Consider the following 16770-nt stretch of genomic DNA (forward strand, 5'->3'; position numbering starts at 1 on the left):
AAATAAATACTTTGTCTTCAAGTTTGTACTGATATTGAGATAAACCATAAAACAACTTGAACAATTATTTAGTCTTTAATTATTCAAGGACAACAAAATGAACAAAGCAATTAACAATTATCGCGTTAAACGTCGAAAGCAACAACCAAGTCTGAACCTAGAATTCATGATTTATACGTTCATTTGGTATCAGTTAATCATTTGAGCTCTATTAAATGTTGATTTACGTTAATTAGAAATCGATATTTGTTTGTTATAAACTAATAAATTATATATGAATTGTCGATTGTTATTGAATGTACCATTTACCTTCAATGTTCAATAACTTAAAGAATGGCATAGTTAAATGTAAATGGAACTTGTTAATTTAAGCATGATATGTCTGAAACTGTCCATAGGTAGTTCTAATACTTATTGTTAAACAAATCAAAGTTAACTGGAAATTTGACATTATTATTTTCTTGTTTCCAAATGCAGAGATGATAATGCCGCTCAAAGAAGAAGCATAGCATACCAAAAAGAATTTATATTGCTGTAATGAAGGAAGGATTGTTTCTACTTACGCTTGCTTGTTGCTGTTTCATCTGTTGCGACTGCATCAATATCACCGGTAAGTTTTTTTTTATTAATTGATTGATTTTAAAACACGGCATTTAGGCTATTTCTTGGCAGACGGTATTTATTGGTGGAGGAAGCCGGTGTGCCCGGGGCAATTAAGATTAGAGTCGAGCGAACACGCACGAGGGGTTCGAGCTCGCAACCTCAGTGTCGACAGGCTATTGATTACATTAGTAACTACTTAGAACAATAAACCACCAAAAGTATTTTTTTTAATCTGTTACTGGTAAAACATCACTGATTTTTTTCCCTTTTAAATCCATACAAAAGTAATGTGTTGTCAGCTGAGGCTGTTTCTTTCTATGATGTTGGGTTGTTTACTCTCTGACACATACCCCGTTCAATCTTTTATGTTTTAATCATTGAAATATAACAAAACATACTCTGTTATTGATACTTGCACAACGCCAGATCTTTAGTTTGAATTATTTCCATAGTAACGAAATGCATCATTTACCATGATGTATAATCATATTGGTCATTTATAATGAGCGCAATGATCAAATTGATAATAATAAAACCACTGGCATATTTATTTCAACTGGTCAAATATGTTCACTGTTACCATTAGTTATGTACATAATGTGGTAGTGACCTAATACGGTATACATTGGGTCAGTAAATTGCATAAGGGTGTGAGCGAAGCTCGAATCCCCATGTGGAATTTACTGACCCCATATATACCGTATTACGTCACTGGCACACTATTTATGAATTCATCTAACCGACTATCTTAACGTATGAAATGTAGACTAGAGACCTATAAAAATGAGCAATTCTTTAATACTGTTAACATTAAGAAACTATTTCCATTAATCCTATAAAAAACAGATGCCAAAATACAACAACTTTTTTAGTTTAAATATGTTTTATGGATTTGTTTCAATCTTTATCATAATTGTTGTCACCTGTTGAAACATTTAAGATGTTTTCTCAGTATGGTTTTTGTTTTTATAAATGGACGCATCACCACTTCTAACCGTGTATGAAATAAGCATCACCTCCCTACTGACCTAATATGGAATATGCACGGTCTCCACGCGGACACTTTTAAGTAATCATATTCATAGAAAATGTAGAGGAGGTAAGATAAAAACAAATCCACAATTGCTTTACTCTGAAATGAAATGTATTAAAAAAAAAGGAACTTACTTGATATTAAATAAGGCTAAATATATATGTTTGCCTTGCATTTGTAGTATATAATATCATATATGTTAAGCATCAATGTTTTTTAGAATAAACGAAGAACTAAAAATAACAAATATAGACAACTTATTAGTATCTGCATGATCTGAACTTTAAGTATGTGTCATATATAACAGTTCATTTTGCTATTTTTTCCAAATAATTTGAAAGAAAAAAAAACCATTGTATATTGTTGTGATGTTCGATTTTTCTGTCACATACACTTATACATTCCTTCTTTCTAAAATTAAGAAGCACGTGGTACATTTTTTTGTTCTACCTTAATTGAAATGATCAAATAAACAAACAACGTGCATGTATTTATTGGCTATTGTTGCAACTATGTTTCAATACTATTTCTTGTTTTAAAAAGTAACATGTTCTTCTTCTAAAATCATTAATATGCATTTATCATGTTTATGTTTCTTCAGATTTAATTTCGAATTTATAGCGACTCATAATAAAAATTATAGTTTATCTTATATTTATCAAAATCTTACTCATTTTAGTCCAAAATAGATTGACAGTTCAATCTATATCATTGTGAAAGCGTAGAAGTTACTTGATATTCCAAATAGATATATTGACATTTGAGTACTGTCTCTGGAGGAATGCAGCTAAATACTACACAGATTCTACCACTACTTGTGATATGATATTTATGCCTCGAGACAGTTAAATTTTTAACTTTAGAACGCGAGGCTTACCCGAGCGTTTTAAGTTTTAAAATTTAACTGCCGAGAGCGGATAAACATCGTAATACACGATATTTTGTGGTGGAACAAGTTTCTCTAAATATTGATATGCAGTATGCAGCCAACGTATTTCCTTCTTCTAAAAACATATGTTTTTACTATGTTACGTCACCAGACATGATCACCTTTTTCTATCACGCCACAAATTCAGAAGAAAGTGAGAACATTTGACGTCATAATCGAATTTCGGCCAATGAATAGCTGACATAAAACAAACCTCACGTTGATTTTATAAAAATAATCAACAGGTTAGGAAAACGATAAATCGGCTAAAAATTAAAGAAAAATGATTTTTAAATGTTACATGTTTTATTTTATATTTTGCAGCTGGGGTTGGCTATGCATACAATAGGACGTTGTATGTTGTCAACAACAGTGTTACCTGGTATGAAGCTTTCACAGGATGTCAATCTAAAGGAATGAAAATCGTCGAAGCTAGATCGTCAGTAATGAGGAAGTATCTAGCATTAGGATTAGAAAAACATGGGTAATATTATTGATCGATTTCATTCCTTCATTGAAATGTTTTTAATCTGATGTATGAATATTAGTGAAATTAGGGTTGTCATTTTTAGGTCAGGTATCTACACCATACGTAGATTAACATCAGGAATTTTTTTACATTATAGTTCGTTTCTGTGTGTGTTACATTTCTGTGATGTGTCTCTGTTGTGTCGTAGTTCTCGTATATTTGATACGTTTCGATCAGTTTTAGTTTGTAACCCGGATTTCGATTTTGAAAAGCGGTATACAACTTATTATTTTGTACTAGGTTATAAGTGAGTTGTGAAACAAATGTCCTTTCAATTTTAATTCATATCACCAATAGTAAAAAAGGTTCAACACAAAATGGAGGATAGATGCATATCGATTCCCTACTTTTTCTTTGGCTTTACGAGATAAAGCGAACTAAGATGAAGTCACATTTACAACGAATATTTAGAAAAGATAATTCAATCGTGTTCTGTGATTGATACGATTGATTTCTTTTTGTTGTCTATCATTTCTTCGTTAGGGTTTTGTTTCCTTTATAATGACATTTGACGTACATTTCATTATAATAAGGTATTTTGATTGGCTAACAGCAATCCTGCGACATAGAGAAATTAAAATACACTTTGAAATGAATTGTAAACATTTATTATGACACAATTAGGTGGACAGGTAAATAAAGGACAATCAGAAAGAATATAAAACATGTGCGTCGGTCAACGATAATACACCCCAATGAATTTACGAAAAAGAAGCATTTAATTCTCAAAACAAAAGTGTTTGTTTTCTTACCTCGACTTCTCTAATTTTTATGCAATTTTCACATTTCTTTAGCGGTGCGAGAAAGAAATTTCTCATCATAAGTAAAATATTTGTTCCAAGCAATAGATTGGTTGAAAATTTATTATGACGATAAGTTTTCTTGATTTCTTCTGAATTTCGTATTGTGACGTCCTGGAAAAATGATGACCATGCTTGATGACGTCACATATAAAAACAGAAAGTTCATATAGAAGGATACAAATGATGAGATATCCTGTCACTTTATTTCGGGTATTACGATATTTCTTTATTTCTTTATTATTTTTAAAGCGCGAAAAGCCTCACGCTTTTAATTTTAAAATTTAACTGTCTCGGCTGAAGAAATATCGTAGCATACTTGTTGCAATAATGGAACCTATATTTGTCTGTTTCTCATAGACCTATGAAAAACAGTGGAAATATACTGCCACCTTATTCAGGCATATATTTTTTCACTCAAAGACTAAAGCTGTTTTTGTGCGCCTTTTAATGTCTATTTTTACTTTCGAGCTTTTCAATAAAGACAATAATAACATTCCCATAACATATGTTGCAGACACTAAATATCTTTCAACATACGTTTAAACATAACAAGGTTCACCAAATATTTTGGCGAATTCCAAACTTTTATCAATATATTTGCATGTACACTTTCAATTTGGCGGAAATTATTTTGGCGATTTCGTTCTATACGCGAAAATAAACGCAAATTTGATTCCCGCGAAAATAACCCGCTATACGGTAGTATTGTTCAAAATACAAGTTTCTATCTACATTATACCAAAGACAAAGGGTTTTACCATTTGTTTTCAATTGACCTATCATATGATACATGTTTATACAAGACACAAACGTGCAATTTCCGGAATGATTGGCAAAAAAATAAAATACGCTTTGATGTTACTTTAAGATGGCAGTCGGGTCGATTTTGGCTTGGCAGTATCAAACCAGAACTCCAAACAGACATGTATTCAGCAAAGACTTGCAGTGTTATGGATTGGAATTATGGATTACCTATTGAAATGACAAATTCAACACAGTGCTTGTTTATAGACGTTACAGGAACTGGAACAATTGAGTTTTCAGACTGTCTTCTCAAGTATCCGTTTTTATGTACTACCGGAAAGTGTAAGTTTAAAATCAAATTCTTGGTTTCCTTAAATTATTTTTAATGTTATCCGTATTATTGTTGACTACTAGTATAAGGAATTCCTAAAAAAAAAACTATTAGTCTTAACTGTGCTTCAAATAATATCATTATAGACTATAACACATCTGTAATACCGTAGATTTCATATTAATAATGGTCAGTCAATGCTATTTAGTTGTTAATATGATTGTCCGCTTGAATTTGGAAAAACGATTTGGTATTGACAATCCTATCATATTTGGTTATTGTTAAATACGTTTACAGAAATACCTCGTTTAGTTCATTAAATGTCATTTTTTTCTGACTATAACCTAATTTGCTGAAAACTTTTTTTTTTTTACCATTTTAGGTTTTAAATTCTATTTATGTAAATATGACCGGGCTAATCATGGTTTATAGGAAGTTTCTACCGACATTTTTAGTTGATTATTTTTTATATATGAAATAAAATATAATAAACACTATAGTTACACAAATAGTGTTGGTCACAATAGTTTTTTTTAGCTACATTGATGTAAATAAAGGCAACAGTAGTATACCGATGTTCAAAACTCATAAATCGATGGACAAAAACAAATCCGGGTCATAAACCAAAACCGAGGGGAACGCATTAAATACAAGAAAATGACGACACAACATTAAAATGCAACACACACAGGAACATGAGAAACGAACTAAGCATTAGACAAGATCTGATGCGAATAACAAATAAAACGATAGAAAGCTTTATCTATTGTTAAATCTTCAAACAGTTATGGTGATAATGTTTCACTTATATATTTTTCTGTTATATAGTAATTCAAAAGGAAACATATGATTCCGTTGATATAACAGAAATAAGTGTACCTGCTCGTCTTTCAATGCGACCCATGATATACAATTTCACAAAAGAGGATTGTGAGAGTTGGTGTTTATCATTGTTTAGCTGTGTGTATTGTACTTTTGAGGAAAATAACTGCACATTCTGGACAGATACGACTTATGATGTAGATGTTTCACATGATTTGAGTTTAAGTTTCGGATCAATATCAAATAGTTCAACTTACATCAAGACTGCAAACAGAGGTAATCAAGTATTTACCAATTCAAAGGAAAAAAGTATTGCCATAATTGCAGAAAAAAAAGAAATATAAAGGAAACAGATGTTATAAGTATATATGTTGAGATTAAGGATGTCTGCTTGTCATGTTTCGGGATTTTTGTCAGGTTTTTGGAATCCTCTGCTTTAATCCATTTGAATGCCTAAAAAAAAATCCCCATGAACCCCCATTTTTCTTTTTATAAATCTTTTACATGTATAATTATAAGTCATTTGTTAAAGTCTTATAAAATTTTATTTATTTTATAATAGTATTTGAGAACTTGAACTGGTCAATGATAAAGCTATGAAAAATCAAGAGAGAACATTTTCCCGCCAAAAATCCAATGGCTAATATCTCGAAAACAAGCTCATGGACCCCTATATTTTTTTGGCTATTTTGATCCCTCAATTTATTCCCTACCAATACATACAAGTTTTATGAAAAGTTATTTATTATGAAACTGAGCAGCGAACATCCTTAATATGCTTATTAAATTTTTAACTTCTTAAATCTTAACTTTTAATGCTGTGCATTCTATGAAATATTTGTCAAATCTAAAATTATTAGACGAAATCAACAGTATGTTTACTTACGTATCTTTACCTACTTTGATTTTATATTACGATGAGGAAGTTGCATGTGTTATTTTAGCAGAATTAATGAATTATATATTAATTTATTACTGAAAATGTACAAATACAACCATTCAAGTCATGTCAGTACGAAGAATTCTTATTGCGATAGCAGTAGGGCTGTTATTATCAACACTTGACAAAAAATTACTAAAATGTCAATAGTTATCAAAGGTACCAGGATTATAATTTAGTACGCCAGACGCGCGTTTCGTCTACATAAGACTCATCAGTGACGCTCATATCGAAATAGTTATAAACCAAACAAATACAAAGTTGAAGAGCACTGAGGATCCAAAATTCCAAAAAGTTGTGCCAAATACGGCTAAGGTAATCTATGCCTGGGATAAGAAATCCTTAGTTTTTCGAAAAATTCAAAGTTTTGTAAACAGGAAATTTATAAAAATGACCACATAATTGATATACATATCAACACCGAAGTGCTGACTACTGGGCTGGTGATACCCTCGGGGACGAAACGTCCACCAGCAGAGGCATCGACCAAACATGCGAAAAGATAACGGGTACTCAATACAGATTTTCAATTTCAGTGCACTGGATACTTGTTGAAGAGGAGACAGTATACAACAACACATTCAATTGTAAGTTTTGTTTTAATAAATGCGTATGTATTCACACATCCTCAGTTTTAGGTGTAAGCTTTTGTAAAGATGTTTAAGGCAAATCGAAGAAACATGAGAAATTAATGCACTTTGGAATCACATTTGATATCTGATAGTGTACCTAAAGTGTGTATGACGTATTCATTAAATTAAACAATTGTTATATCAAATTGATTTACAGCTGGATATCTGTTACATAACACTAGAACTTTATGGAAGTACAAATTAAAATCACAAAAATACTGAACTACGAGAAAAAAATCCAAAACAGAAAGTCCCTATTCAAAATTTTCTTGACTGGGTACAGGTATTTTGCAAAAAATAGTAGTTTTTGTACAACAATGGTGGATTGAACCTGGTTTTATAGCTAGCTTAAACCTTTCACTTGTATGAAAGTCGCATCCAATTCCATTATATTGGCATCGATATGTGAACAAAACAATCAGACATAAAAATGTCAAAAATACGTGTACAGCAGCCAACATTGTGTTATAATTTTAACATGATTAGTCACTATAAAACAAACAAATTTCAAACAAAAAAACAAAAAAGTCATATAGAAAAAGCACATTATCGAAAATGAAAGAAGGGAATACAAAAATCCAAATCTCACAATAACATAATGACGGTATGTATAAGATCAGTACAACGTCATATGTACCAATGAAGCATAAAAGGTATATAGACATAAGCGAAAATGAAAGAAAGGAATACAAATATTAAAATATCACAATAACATAATGACGGTATGTATAAGTTCAGATCTAGAGCTGCGTCATACATGTATGTATCAAAGAAACAGAACTGGCATATTGACAAAGAACATAAGCGTATATAAATATATAAAATGATAACCATTTTAACAAGTGACTCGATTTCACAATGTATTTGGTACTAGTCTGCTAAATAACTTATATGTAATTGTCGTTTCAGAATCTAAAGCATCATGAGTAATTTCATTGTTCGTACCCCAAAGTGAAAATAACGTTACGTCATTGGTTGAATTTCCATTGTTTATAACGTTTTAAACCAATCAAAACGCTTTGGTGTACGCTTTGGAAAATATTACCCAGGATGCATTAGATTCTGATACGGCGAATTGTCGTTTTTACCAAAACACGTAAATACACTCATGACACTGTTTCTTTAGTTTCTATTATTTTTAATTTTCACTGTAATAAATTGGAAAACAACACGTTTAATAATTTTTTGCGTCCTACGCGCTATTTTGGATTTACATATACCTTCATCAGGAACGCTCAAAGCCAAACATATGAATTCAAAGATGTATAAGTACCTTAACCGTTGAAGAGCTATATGTCAAAAATACCTAAAATAAATAATCAAATCCATCTAAAGCCAACTTTGTCTGAATCAGTTGAAACCTGAGGTTATAGTTAATAATTTCAAAATGCATAAAACAACTGTTTTATCAGATACAATTCCACTTTTGATTTAGGTTCATAAAGAAGTTTAAACAGGATTGAGAGTAACATCCTAAGGAATCTTTTCTGTGTTTGTTGTTACTCGAATGTTTAGAAATGCTAGTCAATCGCACAATGGATCTTTCAATTATTATATTTGGTACTGTATTTGACTTCTAACCGATATAAGTGGTATCAGACATTTTTTTATTTCATAAAAATCATAAGAAAAAAAAGATGAGAGTGAACTAATGTGTCATAGTTAGAATTCTACTAAAACTCGAACATCCAGTAGGATCTATTTAAAACAAAACACAACTAGATTGGACAGTGATAAAAATGTTTATTTACACTATTCCTATTTTAGGTGAATTTTCTTTTACGGTGCAGAATACTACAGAACAAATCACTGGTAGGTACATAAGGCATTTTGATTTAATATCTTTTGCAATGGCGATGCAAAAGATACAAAGGCACATTCATTAATCGAAAACAAACTGACAATACCATGGCTAAAATATAAAAAAAAGAAAAGCAGAAAAATAAAAGTTAATGAAACAGAATAGGAAACATAAACTGAGAAACACAAAACTGGGGTTGATCTCTCAAGTGCTCCGATAGGGTAATCAGATCCGGCTAAACATGTAAAATCCGTCATGTTTTTACTGTTAGTACAAACCTAATCATACGTCTAATTTGGCAGTCTGAGATCAAACCGGGAGAGGGGACTGGATTGTAGTAACGAGATTATGTATGAACATTATGAACATATCCGCTATCATCTATAAATCGTTTAATTTATTAGATCTTATTAGGTCAACAAACTCGTGATGATGGCCGTACAATTAACGAAAAGTTGATTTCAACTTCAAATTTTGGGACTCTTTGTTTAATAGCTTTCTAATTAAACGTATTCCTCTATCAAGACAATAGGAAATGTGCTTCCTTGGGGTTTAGTTTGTAGACCGGATTTGTTTTATCTCAATCGATTTATTACTTAAAAACCGCGGTATACAACTGTTTCCTGTATTGTTTTTTTCCTCAAATTTTGTCTTGAATTTCAGCTTTGTCGTATCTATTAACAATGTTCTGTTGCCACACAGTGCAGTTGTTTATATTTAATCCTTAGAAACAACAAGTTGTTGTATCACAGGTTGTAGTCTCGGTTATCTTTGCGATGAAATGTTACAGAAAATTCACGATAAATTAGATAAGAGCTGACACTAGACAAATGGCACATTACTAATGTCACGGGTCATAAATTTGTACACTATGATATGCCAACATGGAGTTATTATCTGTGTATTCATGCTACAGGAATATTACTTTTATTTTTATTTATGAAATACAAAAGTAAAGATACAAAAGTAAAGATACAAAAGTAAAGATACAAAAATGAAGATACAAAAGTAAAGATACAAAAGTAAAGATACAAAAGTAAAGATACAAAAGTAAAGATACAAAAATGAAGATACAAAAGTAAAGATACAAAAGTAAAGATACAAAAGTAAAGATACAAAAGTAAAGATACAAAAATGAAGATACAAAAGTAGAGATACAAAAGTTAAGATACAAAAGTAAAGATACAAACGTACCAATCATTAGACAACAAAAACAGTTGCAAAATGATTAAAATATTTAATCATAGTACTTATGTTTTAGGTGTTTCTTCGTTTTCACTGAACACAACAGAACAATCAACTAGTAAGTACATGTACATTTCTTTGCAATAGAACGAGTATGGACACTGACGAATGACAATTTTCATTTTCTTAAAATTTTCCTTTCAGTTTCAACTTTATCGTTAAATACCTAAAATGCTACACTTTCGTTTTTTTTTTAAATTGGTCTTCTAAATCATGTAATGTGTAATAAATCAAAGAACTATAAAAAAAAAAAAAAAAAAAAAAGAAAAAAAAATATATATGATTTAAAGTCAACACTTGATGATTTCTTCACAACAAATAGGCCACTTAAAAGCATAACTGGAAGAAAGACGCATATTCATAGTTAAGAGCAAATAATCACACAACAGTCAACAGTTAAACGAAATCTTTACAGCTTAAATTCTACTTAAACCCAAAGGTGATACACATGCTGTGAATGGGTTCATCAATTCACCTCAACACTTAAGAAAAACAAATCAATACGAAATAAAATTAATTTGCACATTAACAAAAACGTTTAATTACATCCTTCGTATTTAAGGTGTGTTTTCATCTCCACTGCAACACACAACAGAAGAACCAACCAGTAAGTAAAGTTTAAAAATCTCTATGCAAGATGATAAGTATGAACACTTTTTTTTGAAATATAAATTTGAAAGCTAACTTTATCGTAAATTATGGAGGCGCCAAATTTTCGTTTTTTAAATTTGTCAATTTTACATTTACACTGATTGATGCCAAACTGAAATTGTTGTCTATTAGTAGAAACATCAATTTTTAGACAACAAAAACAGTTGCAAAATGATTAAAATATTTAATCATAGTACTTATGTTTTAGGTGTTTCTTCGTTTTCACTGAACACAACAGAACAATCAACTAGTAAGTACATGTACATTTCTTTGCAATAGAACGAGTATGGACACTGACGAATGACAATTTTCATTTTCTTAAAATTTTCCTTTAAGTTTCAACTTTATCGTTAAATACCTAAAATGCTACACTTTCGTTTTTTTTTAAATTGGTCTACTAAATCATGTAATGTTTAATAAATCAAAGAACTATAAAAAAAAATAAAAAAAAAATTAAAAAAAATATATATGATTTAAAGTCAACACTTGATGATTTCTTCACAACAAATAGGCCACTGGAAAGCATAACTGGAAGAAAGACGTATATTCATAGTTAAAAGCAAATAATCACACAACAGTCAACAGTTAAACGAAATCTTTACAGCTTAAATTCTACTTAAACCCAAAGGTGATACACATGCTGTGAATGGGTTCATCAATTCACTTCAACACTTAAAAAAAACAAATCAATACGAAATAAAATTAATTTGCACAATAACAAAAACGTTTAATTACATCCTTCGTATTTAAGGTGTGTTTTCATCTCCACTGCAACACACAACAGAAGAACCAACCAGTAAGTAAAGTTTAAAAATCTCTATGCAAGATGATAAGTATGAACACTTTTTTTCAAATATAAATTTGAAAGCTGACTTTATCGTAAATTATGGAGGCGCCAAATTTTCGTTTTTTAAATTTTGTCAATTTAACATTTACACTGATTTATGCCAAACTGAAATTGTTGTCTATTAGTAGAAACATCAATTTTTCTTGAGCAAGAATTTAGATAAGACAATTTAGCCAGATTAAAAAAACACACAATTCGCGGGGTCAATTTCAAACCTTCATAAAACGTTTTTAGTAAAATTATCTTCAGCCATTCTCTTTAGAATGATACAATATATCCCACAAAGAAAAATAGTACAAAAATAATCATTTTAACAGTCCTAATTTAAACAAGCAAGTAATCTTTTACGATAATAAGCACATTTCATTTATCAATTAAAACACAGTTAACCTATAGCTTTGGAATGCTAAAATGTCCTGTGGTTTCCTGGGAGTTCGACACTTTTGTTGTTTTACTAGCGATTGCTGTTCATGAACTTTAACATGTTTAACTACAGCAATGAAAAAAAACCAATACATATTTGCTATATATGTAAACATAAGGTCAGCAAATACTAAGACAACTTGAGCAATTGGTTCACTATCATAGGATCATTTAACATTTTAAATTTTAAATTATATATTATACAATATTGAATTTTGATTGTTATCAAATAAATCAATTATGTCAGTTGACAGGTGGTGATTATAAAATATTTTGTTATTATGGGATTAGAAACAATGTCATGCACGTGGGATGTTAAATGCACAATATTTTTCGGAAAAGACTTATAGCAGGTAAACAATATGACAATTGTTTTCAATTCTTTCCTGTGGTTGATATTGTCAAACATTAGAATTTTTTAAAAGTTTTATTTAACCCCCCCCTCCTTTTTGAATTTACCTTGGTCGTGTTGTTAATTCTGGTTTCTTGTTTATTTCCACGAAGTTGACCATTTCGACCATGTTTTGTAACATGGAAACTATTGATGTTTGTAATAACATTTTCAAAATATTTTTTTATGTGTTGTTAAATGATATTTTGATTAGAAACACACATACACACTAAAACTAATACACATTTATTAGACAATTGTCTGAAATTTATGGCAAATTAAAATATAATTCTTTAAATATTTTAGACCTGACAGTATGTGAGTTTTGTCCTCCAGCTGAAAAATGCAATGCAACTAGTATTTCAGCAAATATAACTTTAGAAGTTGCTTTAGAAATTGCAGAAGACCTCAGAAAGAACTTGACCGTAGACAAGACATCCTTATCGTCGTACCGTCGTCGACTAAAATGTGCAGATGATAGTAGACCGTCATCTAAAGTTTTCGGTGGTTTTGCTTTAGTTGTATTAGTTAGTCTGTTGGTGATAGCTATTGTGTTAGACTGTCCAACGCTTACACGCCATTTACGTCTTTGTAATGTCAAAAAGAAGAAATATAAAGATCTGGAAAAAGATTAAAATTCTGATAAATTGTTTCCATTTCAATGAATGTATATGTTTATTATTATACGTTTAGAAAATGCAACACGAGTTTTAGTGTCGATTTATACCGGCCATTCTACACAAGATTAGTTTCATTTCATGTGAGTTAAATGTTATAATTGCATGGTCTTTTTAAGAAAAAAAGGTGCTATAATTCACGTCATTAAGGGTTTCTGCTAGCACATAGTCAACAAGTCAACAAATAGTCAACAAGATGTACAAAAAGTGTTCAAATAAAAGATTATATTTTTTATATCATTTTTCATGTATGAACAAAGGAAGATTTGTTCAAAATTGTGTACGTATTGGTTCATGTTGTTCACAATCCACATTTAGGAAAATTTAAAGGCGATATGTATAAAGACAATAGCTCAAAAATATGAATATGAATATTAAAATTGTTGTAAAAACTATGCTGATTGATAGTTTTAAGTCTAGTGTGGTTAAGCTTTGTCAATGCAAAACAAGCACACAACAAAAGATCTAAAGAAATTGTAGTTAAGGAGAGAGGGTGGATCGATCTTATGCCTAGGACCATGTAACTGCTCCTAGGGGAAAAGTGTGGTTTGATAAAAGCTGATACGAATCCATTCAACAGACAACAAAAGATATGTTGCAAAGGTCGATTTATACAACAAGAACCTTTGTATGTTCGTGCACGAATCTTGTATTCTATTATCCCTTTGAAGTTAGTGCGTGGGCTTGTATGGTTTGCTATTTGGTTTGTTAAAAGGTTCTTTGTTAAATGTCGTGCTTTGTTAACCTTTTATAAAATTGATACTTGGATTGAAAATTGTTTCATTGGCACTGATACAACACTTCCTTTATTATCGAATGTATCACCATCTCAGTAGTCAGTACTTCGGTACTGATATGATTCATAACAAATTCGTATATAGCGTCACGGTACCCAAATTGCACCGAGTAAACAAAATTGCACCAATTTAAGACGGACGAAAGTTACCAGTGGGACAATCAAATTTATTAATCGAACATAAACTGACAACAACATGGCTAAAAATGAAAGGACAAACGGACAAACAAATAGTTCAAATGTCACAACCTAGAAAACTAAAGAATAAGCATCAAGAAAATACACAACAGAGAAATTCATAAAAGTTTTCTTTAAGACTAGATAATTTGTATTTCTGTATATATGACATTATACACGTCTTACAAAACAGGTAAATATACTCAAAAATATTCTTAATGATCACATTTCATGTCAACAGATGAAGCTTGCACTGTGAAAGAAAAATGTAAGAAAACGCCGCCATGCGACGTTCACAAAAAGTGATCTAAATGAACAAAAAGGTATTTGTTACAAACATTCATTTATCTATTTTTTCTATGGTTTAATATGGATTGAAAATTAAATTGGTGTACCTACATGTATATAATAAAGAATGATACGGTTACAAAATAAACACACATGAAATTTTTGTTTTGATCATAGAAAGACGTAGGTTAAAAAACTGTCAAAATAGGTGCAATTTGGGTACCGTCACATTAGATTTGATAAATTATCAAGAAACTAAAGTAAGAATTCTCATGCAAATATAAAAAAAAAAGAAGATGTGGTATCATTGCCAATGAGACAATTATCCACAAGAGGACAAAATAACACAGACATTAACAACTATTCGTCACCGTACGGCTTTCAACAATAAGCAAAGCGCACACCGCATAGTCAGCTATAAAAAGCCCCGATATTCGACTCTGAGCCTTCCTACTGATGGTTAATTCATGATATCGCTGCAGACGAATGAAATGTATAATGTGTTGTTTTTGTTAGATAAAATTTAAACTTTCTCATTTGGTGGATGAACAATTGAAGTAGCATAACGAAATATACCTGAAATATATATTCCTTTTAAAACGTCCATTTCTCTTTAGCAACATATATTACAAATTATAATTACAAAACACCATACTTATCTATTCTATCCATTGGCATCTCGCAAAAAAGGAAACCTTATAATGATGTGGATGTCTGTCTGTTGTCTGTCTGTTGACATTATATCATTAAGCTCTGGAGTGGTATAGTTATTTTTTAAACTTTTTTACAATAACTGAATGTACAAAAGATAAGAGGATATCCCAAGTTCAAAAACACTTCGAACTTATCATTTTCTTTCAAACATTAAAATAGATCAAAGTGTTCCTTTTTTTGTCTCTTTCTTTTTAATATTATTTTTGAATCGTTAACCTTTTGAACTATGTTGTGTAATTTGGATTTTTTTATTTAAACATCATGTTAAAAAGGGGGCTAATAGAAAAATTGAAACAATAGCACTAAGATAATTTAATAAATATAAACAAACTTTAATCAACATCATCAAATGATCAAGGGAAATATTTGATTGAAACAAAAGTATCTTGGATTGTGGTAAGAAAAAGAATCGCTTATAATTATTATTTGTTAAATGTATATAAGACTTCTCGTGTTGCAATGAATCGATTTCAATCTAAAATATGTTTTTTACATACAAGAATTCAAATAATCACAATTGGAAAATATTTTTTTTTTTGCTATATTAAAATTATTTTCCTATGTAAATTAAAGTGGGGAATATTGATAAAGTAATACCTCTTATAAATCCATTGTTTGTCTCTTGATTGTTTTCAGATAAAACTAATAATTATTTTCTGTAAATGATTGTTTCCGTGTAAACATTCGTATATGATATCCTTATAATCAATAACACAAACACTCTCATATGTATAATATATGAAGACAAACACTTATCACAAAGGCCGGACCTACAATCTTGATTTAAAGGATAATTGATTGTCATTAAATCATTTAGAACATTTTACTCGAGGGTATCACCAGCCCAGTAGTCAGCCCTTCTGTGTTGACATGAAAATAAATGATATATAGATATAGGAAGATGTGGTGTGAGTTGGTCATTTTAATTATTTTTCTATTTACAAACTTTTCTTATCCAAGGCATAAATTACCTTAGCCGCTCATTTTTTGGTTATAGGCAAATATTGTTTTTAATGTGTTTATTTAAAAGCACTTATTGATACTATCACGATCAATATTATTATTAATTTCAAGATCGCAAGAAAAGACTTATGGTAAAATTGTGGTTCATTGAATTTTAAAATTTTAAATAACAAAACTGAGGATACGTTCTGTTTATAGTGACTAACAAGATTTTGTGAAGTAGGGAAACTTGAATTTCAATAGTTTTGAATTTTGATATCCAAAAATAGGCAGATCGGACATATTTTGACTTTATTTACTTAAGTAATCATAATATCAATATTGAACATGTTGAATGCAGACTGATATATATTATTTTGTGAAAGAGGGACGAAAGATACCAAAGGGACAGTCAAACTCATAAATCTAAAACAAAGTGACAACGCCATGGCT

General features: G+C 30.3%; 1 protein-coding gene across 1 annotated transcript; it reads left to right on the forward strand.

The window, feature by feature from the left end:
* The first annotated feature begins 325 nt into the window (after window positions 1-325).
* Window positions 326-13722, forward strand: LOC134693122 (uncharacterized). The gene is made up of 11 exons (XM_063553829.1): window positions 326-610; window positions 2889-3048; window positions 4765-4982; window positions 5800-6069; window positions 7270-7320; window positions 9133-9177; window positions 10428-10469; window positions 10974-11018; window positions 11271-11312; window positions 11814-11858; window positions 13030-13722. Exons 1-11 carry the CDS (start codon window positions 538-540, stop codon window positions 13356-13358), a joined length of 1320 nt encoding a protein of 439 aa, XP_063409899.1. The 5' UTR covers window positions 326-537; the 3' UTR covers window positions 13359-13722.
* The last annotated feature ends 3048 nt before the right edge of the window (window positions 13723-16770 follow it).

Source organism: Mytilus trossulus, chromosome 12 (assembly GCF_036588685.1).
Source record: "Mytilus trossulus isolate FHL-02 chromosome 12, PNRI_Mtr1.1.1.hap1, whole genome shotgun sequence".
Lineage (NCBI taxonomy): Eukaryota > Metazoa > Mollusca > Bivalvia > Mytilida > Mytilidae > Mytilus > Mytilus trossulus.

What these genes read in the sequence shown, in the direction of transcription:
- LOC134693122 (XM_063553829.1), top strand. Translation starts at nt 538, where the DNA reads ATGAAGGAAGGATTGTTTCTACTTACGCTTGCTTGTTGCTGTTTCATC. An exon ending in TTAGGATTAGAAAAACATGG is followed by an intron (nt 3,049 to 4,764) that starts GTAATATTATTG and finishes TGTTACTTTAAG; the next exon opens with ATGGCAGTCGGGTCGATTTT. An exon ending in CACAACAGAAGAACCAACCA is followed by an intron (nt 11,019 to 11,270) that starts GTAAGTAAAGTT and finishes CTTATGTTTTAG; the next exon opens with GTGTTTCTTCGTTTTCACTG.